General features: G+C 35.3%; 1 protein-coding gene across 1 annotated transcript in view; it reads right to left on the bottom strand.

Annotated features, from left to right (window-relative positions):
- Positions 1–1,962: 1,962 nt before the first annotated feature.
- Positions 1,963–26,712, bottom strand: part of LOC149837555 (indole-3-glycerol phosphate synthase, chloroplastic-like) — a 53,787-nt gene continuing 29,037 nt past the window's right edge. The window contains exons 2-10 of the mRNA XM_090006118.1: positions 15,940–16,200; positions 15,683–15,859; positions 6,562–6,636; positions 6,418–6,462; positions 6,125–6,289; positions 5,497–5,575; positions 4,015–4,097; positions 2,929–2,997; positions 1,963–2,274 (exon numbers count right to left, since the gene is read on the bottom strand). Of these exons, the coding sequence (XP_089862244.1) occupies positions 2,191–2,274; positions 2,929–2,997; positions 4,015–4,097; positions 5,497–5,575; positions 6,125–6,289; positions 6,418–6,462; positions 6,562–6,636; positions 15,683–15,859; positions 15,940–16,200 (1,038 nt within the window). The 3' untranslated portion in view covers positions 1,963–2,190. The remainder of the gene's footprint in view (positions 2,275–2,928; positions 2,998–4,014; positions 4,098–5,496; positions 5,576–6,124; positions 6,290–6,417; positions 6,463–6,561; positions 6,637–15,682; positions 15,860–15,939; positions 16,201–26,712) is intronic.

Here is a 26,712-nt window from a genome sequence, read left to right as displayed (position 1 = left end):
TATACTTACGGTTAACCAAAAACAAAATGAGGTATGCATTTCAATTTCCAAATATTTTGGGTAGGCATTTGAATTATAAATTAAATTTGGGTCTCTCACAAAAGTGACTTTTTCTGACGGGTAAAATATGTGAGTGAAAATAAAAAAAAGGCTAACTTAGTAACTAACACGAAGGTACACCTAAGTTTAGCCATAAAAAAAAATGAGGCAAGCATTTGAATTTCATTTGGGTAGGAATCTGAATTATAAAATAATTTGGTGTATGTTTTTGTGAATAACCCTTTGGGGGAAATGGGCTACACGGTAGTGTTGGACCTTATCCAAATGTCGCCAAAATCTTGGTTCATATACACCGAAGTTCCCAGTGCTAGAGAAGATATTTTTTGGATTTATAACACAAAGAAACCGCGCCCAGCATGAAAACCTGGTCGCACTGGCTCAGCCTGCCATACATACGGTCATCGTGCCGGCAGCGTAAGCATTGGCTTGTGCAAAGGGGCGACGCCCATGATAATCTAACCTTGATTGCCTGTCTAGCAAACAGGGCTCCACCCCGTTGGGGCTTGCTAAATAAGATATTAAAATTGGAAAACTAGGTTACCAGTTATGTCACAAAGCCACACATGACAGTGAGTTTGATTTGCAAGTTTGAAAAATTATGGGGAAAACAGGACACAAGGACACAATTTTTTTAGTTTTTTAATCAATAAAAAACCATTATTTGGTATTTTAATGTTAGAAATGTATTTTTTATTGAAATAAAAATTTTAAATAATAAAAAATTGATTATCTGCACGTACTAGCGTCCGTGTCCACATGTCCAACCATGCCCGCTCGTGTCACCAGGGACACGCCATTGTGACAGCTTCTCAGGTACACTGGAAGCATGACCAAACTCATGAACTACAATACTTCAAGTCCAGGGTAGCCTGGTAGGATCCAAAGCATATTGAGGATCCCAATTCAGGCAGTTTTGGGTATTTTCCAATCCAGATTCTGGCCAAGGCCAAACAAGTTTTACATGTATATTCTTTTAATATTTAACAAGAACCCAGTTTTTAGCTGGTGGGACTCGGGAGAGAATGACGCCCTGCCATATGCCCCCACAGCTGATCGGTTAAAACCTTTAAGCAACCCTCCTCGCTCGCCAGGGATTTTATATGCATCTTTTGGTAAAGATTTGTTTCAGCCTAGTTCTTGTCCCAACACATACTGAACCAATTTGAGATCACATTGTTATATAGTTAACTCAATGCTCCTGCATATAAACCAAACCAAGCTTTCAGGCACTCAGCTGAACTACCCCAAAGGGGTTTGGCCTAGTTGATGGGCCTAGGCCGCTAGGTGGGCAGTCTAGGTTCTGGCGGCCGTTTGAGATGGTCGTAAACCTCCTAAATGCTTACATTTATTTTTAGTCATTTTGGAAGTTTGACAGAACAGTCAAAGTGTGATTCCATTGAGCCATAATTCCCATCCAATACAGGGCCATGGACCAAACTCAAGGAAGGAGAACCTCAGTTGCACCCAAGGAAAAATTCCTAAGCAACTTTTGTCTTAAATATAGTGCATCCAACGCATGCCCCCAAGCCAATTTCGAGTGAATCAAACCCATTTTATTCAACAAAAGAATAATGGATGACCGAGCTAGACCAAAGAGGGCAGCAACCCAACTCTGACCATGACTACAAAACTGCACATTCTGGTTTTAAATATGCATAAACCAGCAAAATCTTATGTTTAATATTTGGTGCTATTAAAGGCATTCAAGTTTTATTGACTCAATCTGACTACATAAATGTGTTCAACATAGTTTGTTAGCTAAGAATTAAACCTCAGATCGTGTGATTTCGATCTAAAAATATTAATTTTTGAGTCATGACATTTTAATGCATCTTGGGCTGTTAATTTTTTAAGCCCTTAAAAACCCTGCTTGCATGTCACATTGACATGACACAAAACACATTTTCTACTAAAAAGGCCTTGTAGATCACATCCATAAGGTCTGATTTACCAAAAAGATCCAAAAAATATAAAAAGAAAGTGATTTGTACTCGATAGTTCCAAGCCTTCAACAGCACCAAATATTAACCCAAAATTTTATTGATGGCATTGCTTTATTCAACACAACACAACGCAACCGCAAATGCAACTTGGGACTTCACAACGGATATATGCTAAGCAATAACTAAATCAGAGAGAAATATCTTTCCCAAAAAGGCCTGCAATTCCCTTAGTTGGATCAGCCTGCTTCACGATTGATTCCCCAACCAAAACCTGCAAATGCAAAGCACATCTATCTTCAGACATTTTGTGATCATACATTTATTTATCTTCACAAGCATATTAGGTCATGTGGCTGCATACAAAGGTTGTATGTCATTTTCTTTCCCAGTTTGGTGAGCGTACATGGGTATGGGTGGATATGTTTTGCGTGTGTGCATGTGCATGCTGGAGAGTGCATAAGCAAATGCGCAAGCGAAACTCTGTCCAACATATTGGTACACACTTTATGCCTCATATCTAAAATTGTCTAAACAGACCAATAACATAATCTTTCCAAATATAATTCATGTTACTTGATAACTTCAAAACAGGAGTTGAAGAGAAGGGCAGGTGAAAATGCATTGTTTGAAGATGTGTGGCCTGCTTGATTAAGACCAAAGACATGTCCAATAGGAACTCCCATGGACTTTTGGAGCACAGCCAGGTTGATAAGGTCCTGAAAACCTTAAATGGACAGTATCTATGGGCTTGGCAAATGGAATGAAGTAATCTTTGTTTACTTGAGTCAGTAACCTGAAGTTGATGACAGGTAGAGAAAGGCTCCGTAAGCAGTTAATACCAACTTCTCTCCCCCTTGAGGCACAGCCACTGCTTTCAAAAATCAAATAAAGAAATGGCAGGAGAAACAAATACAGAAGTACCTACCGCTTTGACTCCAGCATTCTGCACAAATGCAATGTCATCAGGTGTAAACAGCCCAGACTCCCCAACAACCTGCAAGGTAAGAGAACATGTCAGCAAGTTCACCCCATTTCTTGGCATTATTTTTCCTGCTGGAGTTGCACATAAGTGATTATATATATATATATATATATATATATATATATATATATATATATATATATATATATATATATATATATATATATATATATACCCGACTGCATCTCTAACAGATGGTACCCAATTGCTTGGGATCGTCAATTTTCTGTGTTTTTTCGAAATTCTGACCTTACAGATGTGTTCAGCATGATTGATTTACTAGAAATTGACACTTGGATCATTTGATACCGATGCATGGATAGGATTTTATAAGGTTCAAAAATCAACGGTCTACAATTTTCATAAATTTTTGAGGCTTCAAATACCATTTTTTCTATCCACCAAAATGTATGATCCAAGTGTCAATTTCCAGTAAATCAATCATGATGAACACATCTTTAAGGTAAGAATTTTGAAAAAACACCGAAAAAAATTCTTAGTGGGTAGGGTTGTACGTTTTCTATCTGGTAGGTTTACATTTCTCATATATATATATATATATATATATATATATAGAGAGAGAGAGAGAGAGAGAAACTGAACATATTATGCCCCATTTCTAGTTCTGCCCCCAAAGGTTTTAAGTGTTTTATGATAGATCTGAACCGTTAGATGTGTTTAGCATGCTCGATTTAGTGAGAATAGACTCTTGGATCACGTTTTTTGATGAAAAAGCATATTTTCCTGAGCCGGGAAAAACTGGTACCTTCATAGCCATTGATTTTGGATCACCGGAAAAACATGTACACACGTCAGATTCTGGCGATCCAAAAGCCAGTTCTCACTAAAAAAAACCTATAGATCACATCTACGGTGTTAGACGTGAAAAAAAATACTTAAAACTATGATTTTTGAAGGGGCCTAACAACGTCTAACGAAAAAGGGGCCTAAGGAATGCATTACTCATATATATATAACATGTTTCTTATATTGAAACAGTGACAGCAAAAATATTATAGCATGACTCACGATTATATCCCTCTGATGAATGATTTCACCACGTTCTCCCTCCAAAAGCATTTTTGTGTTACTGATGTCAACCTCAAATGTTACTGCAGGTAAAAAGCACAACATGAAAATTTTAAGCTGGCAAAAGTACCAAATTTCCAGAGACAACAGCTGAAAGAGCCAAGATGCTAGAGGTGATTTGGTTGGGATACTTAGATTGCAGAAGTATTTTAGCAGGCAACTAATTCCAAGAAGAAACCTTAAACTCTCTGCTTCAAAAAGGGATAGCTGGTCCAGGTCACAAAGTAATTGCAACATCACAAATGTTAATTAGATGATACCATTGGCTAGAGTTCCTTCTCAAACTGCAACTTTATAAAGTCAGCAAGTAGACTGAGTTTATGGTGACAACAAATTGTATGGCCTCAACAGCTGAACCGACAACAAGTACGTCATAGTATGCCATCTAAACAATCAAAAGTTATTCAAGCTACAAACAATGACAACATATTGGAATAGAATTCTCACTCTGGATAAAGCTGGTGTGCACAGGAGCTAAAAGTGGGGAAGTATCCATAACCATAAGGAAACTGAACAAAGATGTTGTAGTCTATAGAGATGAAACAATTCCAACCAGAACCACTCCACAGTGAACAAGACATTCATAATTGACTATGGATAAAAAGCAAAGTGTTATTGTGGAACTCTTTCCCACAAAGAACAAGATTGGACTTTGTCTTGCTGTAAGATGGAGGGCATGGCAAGAGAAGCCAGTGTGTTATGGAAAGAGGTATCACAGCAGCAAACACGAAAAGAAATAACCAAAAAACATAAGACTTATCTGGGAAGGATCAACGAAGTCTTTTACTAGGTGTGAAGTTTGGGCCCCAGATTGTGGACAAATGGTAAGACACTTAAAAACTTATCCACCTTGGATGAATAGATGTTTCAAGCTTACATTTGATAGGACTGACAACTACTTCAAGGAAGTTAATTGAAAACTCCATTCAAAGTTCAGCCTTTGCTGGATTTCTCCTTGCAATTCCTTGAGTTGTACTGCTGAAGATTGTCACTAGCACTTTGAAAATCACTCCTTCAGTACACTAGATACATCAGACTTTGAGACTATATATAATTAAGGGAGTCCTCTTATTCATAAAATATATGGTTAGTTTCTGAAAAGCCTATCAATAGTACAAAGAATACAAATGTTTAGCTAATTATACAAGAATCTACTCTTCTCCATACCAAGAGATGGTTATATCGTCACCATGGTGACAAAAACATCTCATCCACTTCCCTTTCTTATCAGTTTGTTTTAAGTTTATCATAGGCAGTTATTTTTTCTTCTTATTTTAGTTTAACTCATATGATCAGCTGGATCCTGCTTCAGCCTTACATGGGCTTGTTATTCTTTCTGATATGTCCAAAAAAGAAAAAAAGGAGTGAAGACTTCATGAAATACAAAAAGTTTTAATTTCAGGCAGGCATGGAAGTGCATACCAAGATTACGGTTATTGATTCCAATGAGATGAATCCCATCTATTCCCAGAACACGATCCATCTCCTTTTCATTGTGCACCTAAAGAAAGATAAAACCATAGGTCAGTCATCCTCCTCAACAGATGAGATTGTGCTAACAAAGAACAAATACATTCATAGTCAAACCATAGCCTGAAACAGTGAAACGCCAATTCTAACTTGAACAGCAACAAATGACAATTTGATGAGCAATAAATCCAAACAGGCACAAAGGCATGCCTAGGAAACCAAAACCTGAGTGAAAAGCAATTGATTTCTCGAGTCATTCACACATAAAGTTACATCCATATTTAAGTCTATAAAACATAGTAGTGCAGGAAAGCTGACTTTCTAACACATTAAAGCAGGTCATTGCCAGATAAAAGCTATCCAACCCACAGCAATGGTGAATAGCATTCAACTCTGAAACAAGAGGAAGCAAAAAAAAAATGTTTTCTTTGACCTGACAAACCAGGAGTCAACTTAGTTTCAGAATCAGCTGACTCGGCTGCCAAATCAATATTTAAACTGTTATTGAATGTTTAAAACAAAATGCATGATTAGGAAAGAAAATCACAAATTCAAGAAAAGCAAGAAATGAAGTACAAACCTCAACTAGTGTTGCCATGCCAAGTAACTTGCAGATCTTAGTCATATATTTGATATCCGGATCAGGCAAAACAGATGCAATCAAAAGAATAGCATCTGCACCTTTTATTCGTGCATTATAAATTTGCCAAGCGTCGATGATAAATTCTTTGCAAAGGAGGGGGCACTGGCAGTTCTTGTTCATGTTAGCAGCTTAGAGATATACTGGTCTTGCAGAAAAGTCTGAATATGCTTAGAGAAATGGAACTTTACAATTGGCTAGGAGAAACACTCATGTAAGATGCTAAGACAGACCTTTATACCCGCATTGCGTATGTCCTCAAGGTTATCAAAGCTTCCCTTCAAAAAGAGCAAAATTTTCTAATTGTTACGGACTATCGAATAATAACACCAAAAAAATTATTCAGCTTCTTACCAACAGTATTGGAAATATTTTACCTGAAAATACTTCTCATCAGTCAGGACACTAAGGCATGCTGCACCACCTGCTTCATACGATTTGGCTATTTGAACCTGCAAAATATATGTTCATAATCAAATTAAACACATACACTGTAATATCACGTATTTTCATACTTAGCCATTTTCAGGTTTTTCGAAAATTTGGCAAGTATAGAAGAAAAATCGTTTGAACCTCGATCTTAAACCAATGCTTTTGAATCTGGGCTTGGCACAGGTCTCATCAGCTAGGTCGAGACGAGTCAATCGAAACATGAGAATGAGTTTTATTTTCAACCTTTAAATTCAAGCGAAATCCGAGCGATATTCGGGTTATTTTTGGGCGAAATTCAGAATTTGATATTCGTGTAATATGTCATTGAATGCGTCTCAAAATGCCAAGCGCAACGGTATGTTACTTTGTAGAATTCGAGTTTCGGTTGGCCCGAAAATTGCATTTTTCTAAAAAAAATAGCAGTTTGTCGGTTTGGATCTAGATTTGGATCAGACTGGATCCAATGGGTTTAATATGAATTAATATGGATCTGGACTCTATCCAAGACCCATATTAATCTGAATTTGGTCCAGTCTAAAATCCATTTGGATTTTTAGAGATGAATTTGGATCTTGGATCCGAATCCAGATCTAAATTCATGCTTAACGATTTTTGAGCTTTAAATTCATCTAAAAGCTTTAATTTGGAGTTAAATATGGTTAAAAAGTCTCCTAAGTTAATTTGGCTATTTTTGGAAGCTTTTAGATAATTATTAGTTAATTAATATTTAATAATTAATTAATTTTTGTTAATTCTGAAATTTGTATTTTAGGGTTAAGAAGGACATCTTAATAGAGTCCTTACTCATGCCTAAAAAGGCTTGAGAGGTTTTAAGAAGGGACTTAAGAAAAAATTTGAAAACTTTGAAAAAGTCAAAAAATTAGAGTTTTGGAAATTCTTGGAAAGGAAGGTGAGAGAGAGTCCTCTTATGAGGAAACTCTCCCTCTCCAGCCTATCTAAAGAGGGCTGGAGAAGGGGGGGGGGAGGGGTCACCCTCCCTCTTGTCTATATAAAGTTAAAAAAAAAAAAAAGGAAAGAAAAAGGAAGAAAGAGAGAAGGAAAGAAAAGAGAGGAAGGAGGAGAGTCGCTCCAGCCCTCCACCCACGTTTTTCAACATTCACTCCTATTTTTCTTTACTTTTTTTATTCAAGGTATAGGTTTTCTCTCTTGAATCAAGTGAGAAATTGATATAGATTGGATTTTCATGCAATAATTTGATGAAAATCCATAGAAAGAGTGTTTAAATCTATGTTTTTGTAAAAACACATGGAGGATGATGCGTAGATCTTCCTCCATGGTTGTGTTCTTAATTATTTTCACTCTTTCATGCAATAAAAATTCTGTATATGCTAAAACATAATTTTTATTGGTAGTAGACATGCTTAATTAGATGTTTCTTTTGGTGGATGTCGATTTCCATGAATGTATTTGTGATTCTTTTAATTTTTTCTCAAATAAAATTTCTGTGCATGGTATCTTTTGCTAAAATAGAATTTGATTACATGCTAAAGAGGGCATTTATGCACTTGTTTTATAGTAGATCTGATTCCTACATTTTTGCCCAATATACATACATGTTGTTGGATGCATGCATGGTTGTTATGAAAAGAAAATATGTGTAAGCATATATATTTTCATAGAAGTTTGCATAAGCATGTCATGAACCAATGCATACTTGATTTTGATCATGATATGAATGTATATTCCATGGTAAATTGACTTCCATGATTACCCCATGTAAAAGTAGTTGGAGGTATATAAGCTTGAGGAATATATATATATATATATATATATATATATATATATATATTCTGAAAAAAAAAATTGTTGGCCTAAGGGCAGACCCATCCCGAGCCTCACGAGTGGGCTGGCTGGGTACGGCCATGTCTGGCAGCACTCGCGAGGTGCTAGCCGAAAGAAAACATAGGAACATTATGGAAACCACTAAGACCCTACTTATTTCTAAAGATATTCCAAAGAGTTTTTAGGCCGAGGTCATTCTAACATCAACCTATTTGATAAATAGAATGCTCTTATCATCTTTACAAAATATTTTTTCATATGAAAAACTATTTGAAAGGACACCTAGTTTTAGGTGTTTGCGAGTTTTCGGTTGTAAATGTTTTGTTCTTTTACACAAAAGAGATAAGTTATCTCCAAAAGCCATTGAATATTCATTGGTTATGGGGAAAGCCAAAAAGGCTATAGATGCTTTGATTTTAAAAATAACAAACTTTATGTTTCTAAAGATGTGACCTAGAAAATAAAAATGGTCTTTATAAAGATAATAGAAAAGATGAAGTACTTTTTATTTTATCTCTCTCCTAGAAAAGATTATTTTAGTTGTGATAAGTCCTTGAATGATGAAGTTATTGTTAGTAATGGTCATCCTAATGATAAAAGTGTAGAACTTAGTGATGGTTCTACTAAAGTTAGTGATAAAATCAATGAAAGGCCTACTAAAAATATACATGTTTATACCCAACATCAGAAAATAAATCCTCAAAATGCATTAGACAAATACTCCTCTCTCGAAGAAGAACCCTTAGTTGGTGATAAAGAGATTGATCATAATTACCCTATAGAAGAATCTTCTCTTAGAAGATCTAGTCGTGCTTCTATTTCACCCAATAGGTTTGTGTCTTATGACTCCGTGTCACCAAACTATAGAGCTTACTTGATAGCACTACATTCCTATCATAAACTATCACATTACAATGAAGCTAAAAAAACTTTATATTGGATTAAAGCAATGAATGTAGAATTAGATTCCCTTAAGAAAGTCAAGACTTGGGAAATAATTACATCATCATTAGGAAAAAAAAACTATTGAATGTAGATGGGTATTTAAAGTCAAAACCAAGAGTGATGAAACCCTAGAGAAATATAAAGCTAGGTTAGTAGCCAAAGGTTACTCCCAAGAATATAAAATTGATTATTAAGAAACTTTTGCACCTGTAGCTAAAATGACTAGCATTAGCACCCTCATAGTGGTTGCTTCTATTAAAAAATGGCCTATATATCAACTAGATGTCAAAAATGCATTTCTCAATGGATAATTAAATGAAGAGGTATATATGGATCCTCCATCGAGATTTAATATTGAAAAGGGAAAGACTCTTAGGCTTAGAAAGGCCTTGCATGACGTTAACCAGACTCTAAAATGATAAGTATAGACTCTTGATGTAGTCAATGCTAAGCTATGACTTGAATGACTTGAACATAAGACTCTTGATGATGCATGAAATGCACATCATTCTTATTTAATACTCATGCATTTTCACATGCTTTTAATGGTTTAGAACCCATGAATGGATGTATTTAGATGCAAAGAGGTCTCGGTTTGAATTTTGCTCAAATCAGAGTTAAATTGAGGAAAATATCGTATTTTCAGGGTTTTAGATCGGTTTTCGATGCAGAGCGAATCCAGATCCAATCCAGGAGCTCAAATTCGGATCTTGGACTGGATCCAAACCTTATTTTTACCCAAACCCACATGATCCAAAGAGTTTTCATAAATATTTTCCGAAAACCCCCTCTTTCTAACTTGTTTTGGTACCTAGTTGTAATTAACATGTAGTTTGGCATTTAGTTGAAAGCTAACTTTAAAATTAGGTAGTTTTTAGAATTAGGACTAACTACTAGTAATAAATAGTTTAATTTTTTAGTACTGGGCGTTTTTTGGACTTGGAAAATCGCCCTTCCCCCTCTCCTCTCTTCTCTTCCCTCTTCCCTCTCTACTTCACACGCCAATGGCGTGTTTCTTCCCTTGTCCCTTACTTTTTGTTTTGTGTATTCTTTAGATTGGCTGATGTATTTTTCTTGTAGGTGTTGCATATCAATGGTGGAGCTTAGCCTCGGTGGTGCGTCGTCTACACCACCGGTGGCTGGCCGTCTCTTTCCCCGTACGGTCTTCTTCCTCTTCTTCTCCTCTCTTTCTTCCATTCGGTTCTCCAATGAGTGCAGCAGCAAAAGGGGATGCACCAGACCATCAAGAAACGTGTGGACGTATTCTTCAACTCCAACTGACCGCTCTACCTCACCCCTCCTTCGTCGGATCTCCCTTGAGGTAGGTCTTCTTTCACCCCTTTCTTTTAGTTAAAATTGAGTCCACCATGAGTCTAATCTTCTCATTCCTCAAACCCTCTCTCATTTTCTGATTTTTGACAGCAAAACCATTGTCTGTATTTTTGTATTTTCTGCAGTTTGAAGGTCGAATTTGGTCTTAGATTAGGCATCAATCCATTCCATGATTTCGTTTTAACCAAATATCCAAATCGGCTAGATCTAATATAGCCGGTTTTGATGTTTGCACATTTTCTTGTTCTGAAATTTTTTTGTAGAAACAGTAGTTAGAAGGAGTTGTTTCATGTAATTTTGGATTGAGTCTAGTTTGGTTTTAGGTTCGATTTAGGTTTGAGTCGTTAGTTGTGTCCATTTGCACAAATCGGCTAGATGTGTGTCTTGCCGATTCCTACCGATTTTAATTTTTAAGTCTGAGTTTTGTAATAGGTTACAGTAGTTTAGTTTAATGTCTAACACATATTAGAATCCTAGTCTAGCCATGGGATTAGCTTAGTTTTAATTAGATTTTTATTTGTTTTATTGTGTTAGTACAAAAATTAAATCCTTTGGTGTTTTGGGTAAAAGCGAGTTAGTGTGTCTTGGGCTGTCATCTCTTACCTAAGGTCCGACAGCCATTGCTGTCATTCAGAGCTTAGGTTAGTGTTAGGAAATTTGTTTAGAATTGTCTAGGTGCATTATACTTAGGAGAGTCAATAACTAGCTAAATTGGGTTTTATTATTTCTAATTTTGATCCACTAACGAATTCTTCTTTTCTTCTGATTTTGTCCATGCTTTTATGTTAGATATTAGCTATGTTGGATGTTATATAGAGTAGGATGATAGAGCAAGATGTATCATGTAATTCTTAGAATTCGAAATTCAAGTAAGAAGGGCATTGTTGGAATTTTTTGTGTTAGACGAGTTTGGCAATTGAGTCAGATTTACTCTTTTCCAAAAGCATTTTAGAAAGTCTAGATGTCCTCTTCATTGGCCCAGCTTTTGAATCTCCTTTTCTTAAGCAATTAAGGAAGGAGATTCAAGAGAAATCGAATTGCTCTCCAAATTAGGCAATGAGACTCCATTTTCAAAGACTTGTTTAAAACCTTCTTAAACGAATTGAGAAAGATCAATTTTTTTTTTAGCAAGTCAATAAAACCGTGTGGACCTCCCTCTAGGCTGGCTATTTTGACTTTGAATGAGAAGAATTTTACTTAAGGCAAGAGTTGAATGGAGCTCACTCATTAGATTCCAAATTCGTCAATTTGTATCTTTGCCTTCTTTTATGTAATAGCATAGCTTAGCATAATGTTTTCATTTTTTTTCATTAACTATTTTAGGAATAGTTTGACCTTTGTATTAAATTATCAAAAATCGTGTAGAGAGTCAATTTAGTAAGTTAGTTACTTCCTTAAGTTTCAGTTGTTTCTTAATTGTTAGTTTGAATTAAGATTTATTTTTGTAAAGTGTAATCAGTCAAAGTAAGGGTCCATCTAAGAGGGGCGTGAGCCTATGAGTCAAAGTCAAACCTAGGGGTGGCAAGTAACGTAGGTAGTCATTTTAGACTTCATTTCCTTAGTTTAATTACTTTTATGTACTGATATTTAGTTAGTCTTAGGTCTGCTAATAACTGTTTTGCAAATGTTTCAAGCTAATAGTGCATAAATTGGATGCTTTGATATGAATAGTGCACTGAATTAAAAACCAGATTTTTGCACCAACTTGCACTCGTCATTTTATGTGCAGTTTTTCTGAGTTTTTTCGAAATTTTTGTTCTATTCTATTCATCTAGGTGTTAACCGACTGCAAACCAAAAATCAGCTCATTTTGAGTTGATTTGGCTTGGTTTTTAAGCGTTTTGCAAAATCAGGTTTTTCACGTTTTTAAATTTCGGGACAAATGATTTCCAGAATTTTTACGAACTTGAAACGCTTATATCCGGAGCTTCCGGATGAGTTTTTCAAATCCGTAAAGTCTAACAGATTCTTGAATCTGTCAAGAAGAGAACAAAAAAAAATCAATGAATTTGGACTTCGTTTTCCTCTTCAAACTCACTGCTTTCAAAAACCTGTCAGAAATCCATTTTGCACTACATCGAGAGCAAAACAGTCATTTTGTTAAATAGTTGATTTTCGATAGATTTTCTTGTGTTTCTGCATGTTAGTTAATGTACTTACAGTACATAGTTTAGTTAGATCTTATTTAATTAGTTAGTTCAATTAGAAATTGCATGTTTAGTTATTTTTGTTTTTAATTGTAATTTAGTTTAATAATTAGTTTAGAATTAGTGTTAGTATAATTTTTAGAATTAATGATTGAATTTCTACTGATTTTTTTATTTCTTTTGTTTAGGTTGGTAAGTTAACTTCAAGTCAACAGGTGTATACAAAATGAAAGTGTGAATCCACGTATGGTGAAAAGACAAAAATACCCCTAGCGATCTGGAGAAGACTTAGCAACCTGCTTAGGAATTAATTTTTATTTTAGCTTGTAACTTAATTAGAATTGTAATATTTGACTTAGTTGTAAACATTGATGATATTAATAAATTGCAATTTTTAGAAATAATTATGAATGCATCCCGTTCCCTGAGGATTCAACCCGAACTCGCCACGAAAGTGAAAAGTCGGTTTTTATATTTTTGGTTGACGATTTTTCAAATGATTTTATTGAAAATAATGCTTTAAAATATCATTGCAAAAGTTCAACCAACTCTTCTTAAAGATCCCACCTTATAAACAACTAATTGAGTCACTAACTTACTTATTTATCACCAGACTAGATATAGCTCATGTTGTTCATTCTGCTAGTAAGTTCCAACATGCTCCAACCACTGTACACATGACCGTTGTATTAAGAATCGTCAAATATATATAAAGAACACCATAACTAAAGGGTTTTTCTTATACTCATCTTCATCTTTAGATTTACTTGCCTATACTAATGTAGATTGAAGAGAAAATCCCAATGATAGAATCTCAACCACTAGTTTTTGTGTGTTTTTAGGAGATTTATTGATTGCTTGGAGATACAAAAAACAACAAAAGATATCGCTATCAGCAACTGAAACGGAATATAGGCTACGATAAGTATGGAGCTAGTATGGTTAAGGAATCTTCTTAAAGATATGGGGGTTGTCATCTCCAAACCTTCAAAGATGTGTTGTGATAATAAAAGTGCAATTTACGTTGCCAGCAACCACACCATCTATGAGCGCACCAAACACATTGAGATGGACTATCACTATATTTGTGATGAATTCTTGAGAGAAACTATTGAGTTGTCGTATGTCACATCATAATATCAACTTACATATTTGTTTACCAAAGCCCTTGTTGCACCTCGTTTCTTGTTTCTTCTCAACAAACTTTCGGTGATCACACCGTAAGTTTGAGGAAGGTGTTAAAATAGGTTTTTATATATATATATATATATATATATATATATATATATATATATATATATATATATATATATATATATAGTCCTGTAATTTGTATTTCCCCTCAAAGGCATGTTGGTTTTTAATTGCTTGTAATAAGTACTATTAGGAACAATTTTTCTATTTTTTATTATTTTTATTATTTTTGTTTTTGTTGAATTGAGCATGGGCTCTATGGTCAAAAGACCATAGAGTCGTTGGGAGCTACCCAATGGTCATATCTATGACCGTTGGGAGCTCCCAACGACTCGATTGGGAGCTCTCCGATAGAGCCCATTGCCCTCTAATGTGTATAAATATGGGCTTAACCCCTCTCTTGAATTAAATGCTTCTCTTAAGCATTTTGGTGATCAATAAAGACTACATTTTTTATCTTGTGTTCTTCTTTGACTCTTTGAAGTCTTGTATTTGCACTTATTGTGTAGTGCATGTGCTTTAGTATTGTCCTTTATTGGACTTGTATTAGTGATTACGCACTTTGTATTTGTTTTCTGCATACTTCATTACACAATATACTAGGTGCTCAGCATATGCCTAGGCTTGGTTGAATCATGTTGAGGCCTTCAACTTAAAGTCAGTCAACCTGTTTGGGAGCAGGCCAAACCTATTAAAGAAAATTTGAACCTCAGGCCAAACTCTGCTGTGTTATTTACAAGGCTGGGTATAGGCTCTCATTGGATCAGGTGCCAACCTTAACCTTTAGCTAAACTGAGTTCACTCATGGGGGCTATCCAAAGCATATCAACATCCTATAATAACTCCTTTTTTATTATCACAAATATCAAAGCCAAGAAAGTAATATGATCCTAAATCAAATAGTAAATATTGCCAACATTTTGAAAATATCACGCTATTATCAGGCTTTTGAAAGTAGCTGATAAAAACTCCAAAATATCGTGGTACTTTGAAAATATCATTGTAAACATAAATATCACAATATTGTAAAAAAAATTCTTTATGTTATTTGTTTTAAGAATATATTTTTCTAATATTTTTGCTTCTTTTATTTAAAAGCTTTTTTATCGGTTTTTTCTACTTTCATAGGAAAAGTACAGTTGAAACCTGTTCTTCCTTATCTTTTTTAATTTTTCCTTAGTTCTTTTAATCAATATTGTAATTATTGTATCAGAAGGGCTGGTGATATGGGTGTATCGTACCGTATTGTATCATATCGTAACAACAACAACAACAACTACGCCTTCATCCCAAAACAATTGGGGATTGTATCATATCGTAAGATACGAAAAAATCTTATTAGTTACAGTCATCAAGATTTCTTTAGGAATAAGCCACCTGAAGTTGAACATTCAAAATCAAATTAGCCCACTGAATTTAAACCATCTCTATTAGTTAATCATTGTTTTATCCTAATAAGAAAATACTGGAGTCTCATAACAGGAACAATTTCAAAGGATGCCATAAAATATGATTCAAATTCTTTGACAAATGGCATCTGCAATGGAAAAGGGAGCACATTTCAATATTATCTTGTCTAAGTTGCATGAAATATATGAAGTGCAAGAGATTCAAACAGTCAAAAAACAACTATCACAAAATTTACCGGGTCAAAATCCTCTCGCAGCACTCCACGGCTAGGAGATGCCTTCTTCACTTCAGCTATTAAAGCTGGCAACCCTGTACGCAGATGGGATGCCTTGAGGGCTCCAATGAAATCTCTAGGAGGTGGTGCATTCTCAAGAGCCTTTTTTAAAGTGAACAAAGGCCTACGCTCCTTTAACTGGAAAGAGAATATAATAATTACCATACAGACAAACAAACCAATTGAACTTCATTGCATAAACAGCCTGAAAGACATGCCCGGGAGACTTCTATGTCCTTGTTCCAGATGATCTCCTCCAAAATGTTCCTAGGAGTATTACCCTCATTCTGCAAGCGGAATTCAAAAGGACCCACATAATGTAATGGAGGACCAGTTAGTGGACGTCTTCTAATTTTAATTTCCCGGTCAGCATACAGATCACCTTGCTGAAGACTCCCTTGCAACTCTTTTAAATCTGCAGGGTTTAACTCGGAGCCTCCAGCTGGAGTAAGAGTTTCATGCCCATCCTTAGACTCAGGCTACAAAATATCAAGCAAAAAAAAAATTACAAATGCTAGAAGCCCAAACCAGCAAGAACCTGGTCTAGCTTATCTAAAACTCATCAAACATACAAATCAAGGACCAATCACCAGGTTCAAGATAAACAATGCAGAAAAGCAAATGCATGTCAATTCAAAGCTCAAAGAGGAATCGGAGATTCAACTGTGTTCATGGGTAAATAGTGTGGGGCTAATTAAATGCAACCACAGCATTCAATGCCAAAAATGAAAACAAGGACTAATATTAATGCAAAGTATAGAAAAAACACTAGGATGCATATGTAAATATATGAAGTTCATTCATCAATTAACAACCCAAAGAATACTGGAAGAATGACACAACTGAGAACCAGCAATAGATGGTGCATCATCATGAACAATACGAGATTCATATCCAGATATTACAACTAATGATAGCTTAAAATCTGGTAAGAAATGTTGGATTTATGTCTCAAAATTATGCATTCACCTAGCTGAAACTCTTGACTTAACTTTGAACAAGCCACCTAGCTAGGCTAAGCTCATGGTCATGCTTGATTCGACTTTGACTTTGACTTTCTACACTTTTCCAAATTGGATGTTAGAAGAATTGATTATTGACCGTTAGACATTTAAATGAGATAGTTGTTATATGACTGTTGAATACTTAATTGAGTTAGCTGTTTTTGGATGTTAGCCACTAGCCATTGCCCATTGGATATAAGTGTTACACATTTATTTGTGATAATTGAACATTTATTTGTGACCGTTTGACTCTTATTCTTTACCATTGAACGTAAGCTTATATGTACTAGATTCTTTTGTGAGATAATCATCCTTTCATTCTCGTGTCTCAGCCCTCACTTTTCCTATCTAAAGCTATTCAAAGGTGATGTGTTGTGGTAGGCGGATTCCAAAGTACAAGTTGGGGTCATGTTTAAAAGGTGTGGCTTAGTTGTATCCTGAAAGCAATGTTGCAGTCAACTTTATTACACCGAATAATCGATCTTAGAGGGGCAATTGTTGCTTTAAAGATAGCACTTATATGAATGCCTCCAAGCAAATTCCTTGTGATTGAGTATATGTTTAAGCTAATTTTTCAACAAATTTAAAGCACCATTTTTGTCCTACAGCAAAATGTATACTCAATTTAACTTGGAGGGAGGTAGAGACATGTGGAGTTAGGGTTTGGGCACATAAATCACAGCCTTGCCTCTTAACCTATGTCACATGGGTGCGGGTGCGGGTGCGGGTGCGACACGGGTGCGGCGCAATTTCAAAAATTTTGGACACGGGGACTCGGCTATATATATATTAAATATATATATATATATATATATATATATATATATATATATATATATATATATATATATATATATATATATATATATAAGACTCGGTCAAAGTTGTGCCCATTAGGGGACAGGTGATGAGTTGTGAAGGCATTCTGTACACTTTCTTCATACAGGAATAATTCACTTTTGGGCACTTTCTTCATACACTGTAATAATTCACTTTCTTCATACAGGAAAAAACCACAAAAACTTGAGTTGTGCCCATTCTGTACTTAAAACTTGAAAGTGTACAGGTTTTTTAGTTGTGATGGGTTTTTTTCCTTACAGCTGTAGCCCAGAAAATTTCAAAAAAAAAATTCAAAAAAAAAAATTTTTTTCCAAAAAATGGACCAAAATGACCCTGGGTGCGTTGACCACACCCAGGGTCGGGTTGACCGAGTCCGAGCCGCACCCGTGTCCGCACCCGTGTCGGTGCGTGTCGACGCGAGTGCGGCGACCTTGGAGCCGAGTCCGTGTGACATAGCTCTTAACACATTCAACCAAAAGGACAGAACATCGCTCAGCAGGTTGTGTGTAATGAAATACAAGCTCACAAGAGATAACACAAGAGGCTATAGAGAGATCTCAACCACACAATAATGAATCCACTAATGATTAAGAAACAAAGAACCACAAAGTGTCAAGCATAAGAACACAATCAAGAACACATAAAATAAATTATAATGGATTTATCAAATGCTAAAAAGTGTTAAAGAAAAGAGGGGCTAACACCCTCTATTGATACACTAAAGGAGACCAAGGGTCCCATAGAGCCATTGGGAGCTACCCAACGACTCTATGTAGAGACCAAAAAGCCTTTGGTCGATAGAATAAAAGAAAAAAGATAATATAAGAAAGAAAAATACAAAATAGTCACTAGTGGACTATTCTAATTACATATGATAAAAAGACAAAAATACTCTTGTGGGTTATGACAAATTATAAAAGTAATACATATATTTTTTAATATATATATATATATATATATATGTATACAATAACATATATATATAGATGTATATATATATATATACATTTAACATATATTTTAACACCCTCCCTCAAAATTACAGCGAGATCACCAAAAGTTTGTCAAGGCAAAAAATAAACCGAGGTATAGGGAGAGCTTTGGTGAAAAAATTTTCAAGATGGTACTCCGATGTGACGTACGACAACTCAATAGTTCCTTTTAAATGTTCATCATGTATATAGTGACAGTCCATTTCAATGTGCTTTGTTCTTTCATGAAAGATGTGGTTACTTGTAATGTAAATTACATTTTTGTTGTCACAACACATCTTCGAAGGTGTGGAGATGGAAACCCCCATGTCTTGGAGAAGAGTCCTTAGCCATACCAGCTCCATTGTAGTTGTAGTCATTACTCGATATTCTGCCTCAGTTGAAGACAACGCTTCCAAGAAATTAAGGAATCGTCTAAGAAAACACAAAAACCAATAGTTGAGATTCTATCATTTGGGTTGATAAAGAGAAGGATAAGAAAAGCCCTTTTGAGATTGTGTTTTTAATGTATCGAGCATTCCTCATAACTGCACCTATGTGCAATGTGGTAGGTGATGCTGAAAATGACTTGTTGCATGGACCACATGAGTGATATCAAGTTGGGTGATAGAAAGGTAGGTGAGAAATCCAATCAATTGACGATATGGAGTAGGATCTTCGAGGAATACACCATCTTCAAGTCTTAATTTGACATTTATGACTTATGGGGTCTCCACCTTTTTTTCATCAAAAAACTCATCGCCTAGCACATATGTTAGTAGTCAATTTCATATGAGAGAGAATATATCCGCGGGGTGAGTAGGCAACCTCAATTCCTAAAAAATATTTTAAAAACCCCAAGTAAGACATATCAAAATTTTTCTTTAAAACATTTAATTTCAATAACCCCTTCTTTGTCATTTCTTATAATGATAATATCATCCACATATAGAAGAAGTATCATAATCTTAGTACATATTTTCTTGATAAAAAGAGCAGTGTCAGTATAACAAGAGATGAATCTCAAACCAATTAAAACATTACTAAATTTATCATATCAAGCCTTAGGGGCTTGTTTAAGACCATACAAGGTCTTTTTGAGCTTCAAAATTTTATAATTACTATTAACCCTTGGAGGGGGATCCATGTAAACTTTCTCACACAGTTCTCTATTTAAAAAGACATTCTTCACGTCTAATTGATAAATTGGCCATTGTTGGATAGAGGCAATGGCAATTAAGGTTCTAACACTAGTCATCCTAGCAACATGAGCAAAGGTTTTCTCATAATCTATTTCATATTCTTGAGCATATCCTTTTGCAACTAATCTTGCTTTATACCTTTCTAGAGACCCATCATTTTTTGTTTTGACTTTAAACACCCATCTAGATCCTATAGGTTTCTTGTTTAGAGGAAGATCAACTATTTCCCAAGTGTTGGCTTTTCTAAGGGCATTAAGCTTTATTTTCATTGTTTCATTCCAATGAGGAAATTGTTTGGCATCTTTATAATGAGATGGTTCATGATAAGAGTGAATAGTTATTAAATATGCTATAAAATTGGGAGAAAAAGAATCATCGGATATAAATCTAATGAGAGCATTAGAAATTTGATTAGATCTCCTAAGTTGAGATTCCTCTAAGGGTATGTTTTGAGAGAACTTGCCAAGGGCACATGGATGATCATCTTGTCCATGTCGAGTATAAACATGTATATTATTGGATGCATCATCAATTGAACTTTCATTTTGATGACATAAATCATCAACAACCGGATGTTCATTACTAGAATCATCCTTTAAACAAGAATCCAAAGCATCAATAGAATTAAAGTCACCATGTCTTAGTAAGAGATCAAATAAAAATGTACTCAACTTCTTCTTTAGTTCCTTTATCAAATCCATTTGCATTTTCTAGGAAAGTGACATCTTTAAAAACATAAAGTTTGTTGTTCTTTGAATCAAAACATCTATACCCTTTATTATTTTTTCCATATCCCAAGAAAACACACTCAATAGCTTTTAGAGGTAGTTTATCATTTTTATAAATAAGCATATAGCACTTACAACCAAAGATTCTTAGTCTTTTAAAATCGGGAGTCATTTTTAAAAGTTTCATAAATGAAGATATATTTTGTAAAGAGAATTAAGGTATTCTATTTATTAAGTAAATTAAAGTTAAAACGGCTTTGGCCCAAAAACTTTTTGGAATATCCCTAAAAATGAGAAGAGTCCTAGTAGTTTCTACTATATGTCTATGTTTTATTTCCGCTAACCCATTTTGTTGAGGTGTTCTAGGAGAAAACCTTTGATGACAAATGTCATTTTGTTTCAAGTAATTTTGAAAGTCATTTGACATATATTCTCCTCTTGAATCGGACCTAAGAATAGATATATTACTAAGAAATTGATTTTGAATCATCATATAGAATTCCTTAAAAAAGAGAACACATCAGATTTAAGATTTAGAAAGTAAAACCATGTGTATCTAGTAAAATCATCAACAAAAATAACATAATAGGAGTATTCCCCTTTCGATATGACCGGTAAAGGGCTCCATACGACTGAATGCATTAATTCAAAAGGACGAGTAAAAATGAAAGATCTTTGGGAAAAAAGAATAGCTTTTATTTTTTCACAAATGCAATCTTTACAAAACATATTTTTTTCATTACAAATATTTTCCAAAAAAGGAAAGAGATACATATTCGAAAAACTAAGATGCCCAAGTCTCTTATGCCAAGTATCAATACTTTTGTCTTTTACATAATTTAAGTATGACTTGGGTGGAAGGGACAAAAAATCCATAAAATAAAGATCACCTTTCTTGTGGCCTTGCCCAATCAGCTTCCCTGACTGGAGATCCTGCACGGTGCAATCTTTAGATGTAATTCCTCAAGATTTATAACCTGAAAAAATGCGTAAAACATTTTTTTATGGCAGCGAAAAGACAACCTTTTTTATTCTGGTTAAAAACCTTGGGCAGGTTACAGAATCTATCGATAACAATAAGACAGGATAACACTTATAAATGATTCAGATCAAAATCAAAGTATTTTCATTCCAAAATGAACCATAAGGTTTTTACAAAATTAGTACAAGTACTCAAAACTCCAGTTCTTGGGAAAGGAAGATGATTGGCTCTCGACGCCGCTACAACTTCCTACTACGCTACTACAACAATTAAATACCTATAATTTGTAGGGGGTCAGTCAACATCTACAAGCCCCCGGTAAGAATACAATAACAGAACATACTTGCATAGGAACAAGCGTACATGAAATGACATTTTTTTCACATAAATAACAATTAACAGTACAATCAATAACTTAAATGTACAATTTAATATCATATGCAATAATCATACTCATGCGTGATCATTCAATTCATGCATGACTTACATGTGCAAGAGAACGTTCACAATAAGCATAGATAACTCATATTTCTTTCAATTATGTTTTGCTTTCTTAGATGATGCATGACATGCTTCACTACATGCACAATACATTTTTTTTTTATCTTTCACAATACTTTGTAGGTACAACACAAACAATATTCGAATTAGAGGCATGATCCAGGGGGTACATTCAATCAATTGGTAACTTATTACCATAGCCTTGCTCATCTTTTCTGGTTCTAGGTGTCGAACGACAGTGTCGAGAGAGAGCTCCCACCATCCACAACCTAATATATCAGAATTTATTTTAGCTGAAACAATCTCACTACCACCCCACGACACTAGTGGCAGCTATCCCTTATCTCCGTGGCTAGGGAAGCAACCCTTCGTGCTTAACAATATCCCACAGAGCCTAATGTACCACTTACCCTCTCATTAAAAGCTACAAGAGAATTAACATATACATTTTTTATCATTTAATTTAATTCTCTTAACGTACATGCATAATTTACATATTTTCAAGCATGTATGGTTTCAATTAACCCATCATAAGGTTCTCAGCCACTCATCTGGGGTACTTAACACATATCGATCCAATTGACCGTGCATAAGGCCGAGAGCCACCCATTTAGGCTCGAGCCTTCGTAAAACAATAATTGCATTACACGTTCTTTATCATAAACATTATGCAAATCATGCATCATTCAATATTCATTTCATCAAACATCATGTCATGAGCATGCTAACATGTATCGTAAATCTTTGTTGTACTTGTGAAATTGTCTACGAAGAGACAATACGCATATACGCACAAATACTTTGAAAAAGAAGTGCACAAAAGCACTCTCACAACACTTGAACAAAATACACCAAAAGCGTATAAATAATAAACATGCAATAATGCATGTACTTCATAAAAAGCAAATGCTTGAGTCTCTCAAGCTTGGAAAAATACAAAGGGGGAACACCCCTATTTATACAAGAAGGAAGGAGGCAAGAGGGGGCTCCCCAAAGGAGTCGTTGGGGAGCTCCCAACGGTCACAATTGTGACCGTTGGGGGCTCCCCAACGACTCTATTGGGGAGACCCCCAATGCACTTTTTAAGAGTGCAAAAAAGAAAAAAAGAAAAATTAAAAGAATTACAAAAATAATGGAAAAATTACAGCATATTCCAAATGGAATATGCGCAAAATGTAAAATGACAAAAATACCCTTTTGGGTAAAAAAGGGAGAAAATGTATAAATATATATACTTATATATAGAGATACGTATACATATAATATATGTATACGTATCTCTATGTATATAAGTATATATATTTATACTTACAATATTGATTTTGAGTGTACATTTTAACACCCCCCCTCAAACTTACGGTGTGATAACCGCAAGTTTGTCCAGAAGGAAATGAAATCTAGGCGAACAAAGAGCTTTTGTGAAGAAGTCCGCAAGTTGATACTCAGACGTCACGTATGGTAGATCAATGACCTTCTTCAAGTATTCTTCTCTGACATAATGGCAGTCCATCTCTATATGCTTTGTTCGCTCGTGAAAGGTGTGATTTTTGGCAATATAGATTGCACTTTTATTGTCACAGCACAGCTTTGTTGGTTCTCGGATAGGTACTCCCATATCTTCCAAAAGTTGTCGAATCCATACAATTTCCATGGTAGTGGATGCCATGGCTCTGTATTCGGCTTCAGTGGATGACAAAGAGACTTTCTGTTGCTTTTTACACCGCCATGAAATCAAAGATTCACCTAGGAAAACACAAAAACCAGTGGTGGAGTGACGGTTACTAGGGTCACCTCCCCAATCTGAGTCAGTATAAGCAAGTAATTTTAAATCAGAAGAAGAAGATAGAAATACTCCTTTATTTATTGTGCCCTTCAAGTATCTGACGATGCGAAGAACAGCACTCATATGAACGGTTGTGGGAGCGTGCTGAAACTGACTGGCGATGTGTATAGCATGTGATAAGTCAGGTCTAGTAATACTAAGATACATTAACGAACCTACCAGCTGCCTGTAAGGGGTAGGATCGGTTAAAGGAACACCATCGTCAATTTTCATTTTTGCTCCCACAACTTCAGGAGTTTCGCATACTTTGTCATCAGAAATCCCGGATCTGTCAATAATCTCACAAGCAAGTTTAGACTGAGATAAAAAATAACCACGTTGCGAATAAGCAACCTCAATTCCAAAAAAATATGTCAGAAAACCCAAGTCTGACATCTCAAATTTTGAAGTCAAGACGGACTTAATACCCTTGACTCCTTGAACATCATCACCTGTAATTAACATATCATCAACATAGAGCAATAATATGACAATCCCTGCTTTAGATTTCTTAGTAAATAGAGCAGTGTCAGTATAGCATGAGAAGAAACCATTTTCCAACATTACACTGGTAAATCCATCATACCAGGCTTTGGGAGCCTGTTTCAATCCATAAAGAGCCTTTCGAAGACGAAGAACTTTATTTTCAGGAATCTTCATGCCTGGTGGGGCATCCATATATACTTCTTCGTTAAGATCACCATTTAAAAAAGCATTTTTCACATCCATTTGAAAAATGTTCCAATTTTTAATAGATGCAATAGTAATGAGACATCTAACTGTAACCATTCGGGCTACAGGAGCAAAAGTTTCTTCATAATCAATTCCATACTCTTGCTCATACCCTTTAGCAACTAAGCGAGCTTTATACCTTTCGAGGGATCCGTCGCTTTTAGTTTTAACTTTAAAAACCCATCGACAACCTATAGTTTTCTTTCCCATTGGTAGAGTTTGGAAATCCCAAGTTTCAGCCCTTTTTAGAGCACTAAGTTCATTTTGCATGGCTTCTTGTCATTCTATACATTTTTTAGCTTCTTCAAAATTCCTTGGCTCAAAATAAGAATGAATGGCACTAAGACAAGCCCTATACCGGGGTGAAAAAGAATCAAAAGAGACAAACCGAGTTGGCGGTCTCCTATTTCTCTCAGATCTTCGGTGATCGAGAGTAGGAACAAGCTCACTATATTGGTCAATGGCACTTCTAAAGGTGTCTTGGTTTCTACGGGAGTAGGTTATCGGATCACTTGAAATCCTGTTTTCTTGATCATTGAGAGGGTTATGTTCTTCAACATTACCATCCTCATCGTGGTTTGATGATACATCATCATCACTAGATACATCATCGTTACTAGCCAATAAATCAAAAAGGAATGAGTAATCAAAATTTTCTTGTTGAGAAACATTTTTTTCAAATCCACTCTCATTTTCTAAAAACGTTACATTTCTAGAAACATATAACTTATCATCTCGAAGATCATAGCAACGAAACCCTTTTTGAGTTTCGGAATACCCAAGAAAGGCGCAGGGGATAGCTTTGGGAGAGAGCTTGTCGTTTTTATCCGTAAGTATAAAACATTTACACCCAAAAACACGTAACCTATTATAATCAGGTTCAAGTTTATATAAGATCTCAAAAGGGGATATTTTTCCTAATATCCTAGAGGGTAAGCGATTTATCAGATAAACAGCAGCGAGGGTTGCTTCAGCCCAAAAGTTTTTAGGAATGTTTTGAGAAATAAGCAGGGTCCTAGTGGTCTCAATGATGTGCCTATGTTTTCTTTCGGCCAAACCATTCTGTTGAGGGGTTTTAGGACAAGACCTTTGGTGAATAATTCTGTGATCCTCAAGATATGTTTTAAATTGGTTGGATAGATATTCTCCTCCAGAATCACTTCTAAAAAACTTTATATTACTATTGAATTGATTCTTAATCATTGAGTGGAAGGTTTTAAAACATGAAAAAACTTCATGTTTGTATTTTAGGAAATATATCCATGAATACCTAGAGAAATCATCCACAAAGATAACATAGTAAGAGAAGCCTCCTTTTGAGACAACAGGTGCGGGTCCCCAAACATCGGAATGAACAATTTCGAAGGTTTTAGATGAGAACATAGTTCTTTGCTCAAAAGGTAAACTTTGCATTTTTCCGAGAATACAATCATTACAGGAAAAAGAACTTTTACATAGATCCTTTGCAAAATGTAGATAAGATAACTTGGTGACATTAGGATGACCAAGTCTTTTGTGCCATATGTTTATATCTTTAATCCGGGCAACATTACAAAAAGATTTTGGAACTTGGAGAGATTTCATATAGTATAAGTCTCCTTTTCTAAAGCCTTCCCCAATCAATTTCCCGGACCGGCGATCCTGTATTAAACATTTGTCATATGAAAATTTAATATCGCAGCCATGGTCCGAGAGTTGAGAAACAGAGAGAAGGTTTAAGTTAAGTTTAGGTATAAATCTAATTTTTTGAATGAAAAAATCTTGAGTTTCAAAATTACCTATTCCTTTAATTTCAAGAGCGGTTCCATCCGCAGTGGAAACAAAAGATGGAGAAGCATGTTTTGAAAAATCGGAAAGTGAAAACATGTTTGGGGACATATGAAAAGATGCACCTGAGTCCAAAAGCCAAGAGACTTTACCTGGAATGGAAGAGGTAGACACGGCGGCGCCGGATGTAGCTCCCTTGAGAAGAGGTTGAAGAGCCTCCACAATTTGATTCAAGGAGAGTGACCCACTTGATGAGGCCTCTTCCTTTTGTGGTACACCGGTGGTGGCCATAGCTAGAAGTTTCTTCCATTTGGGACATACGGGCTTGATATGCCCCGGTTTCTTACAAAAGTGACAAATAGTCTTGCTATAGTCCCTCTTTCCTCTTTGTCCACCATCTCCTCCTTGATTTTGGAATTTAAAATGAGGAGGACGATAGGTC

This window comes from Nuphar pumila, chromosome 5 (genome assembly GCF_984573655.1).
Source record: "Nuphar pumila chromosome 5, dmNupPumi1.hap1.1, whole genome shotgun sequence".
NCBI lineage: Eukaryota > Viridiplantae > Streptophyta > Magnoliopsida > Nymphaeales > Nymphaeaceae > Nuphar > Nuphar pumila.
The sequence above is the reverse complement of the archived record's forward strand: the minus strand, read 5'-3'. Positions and strand labels throughout refer to the sequence as shown.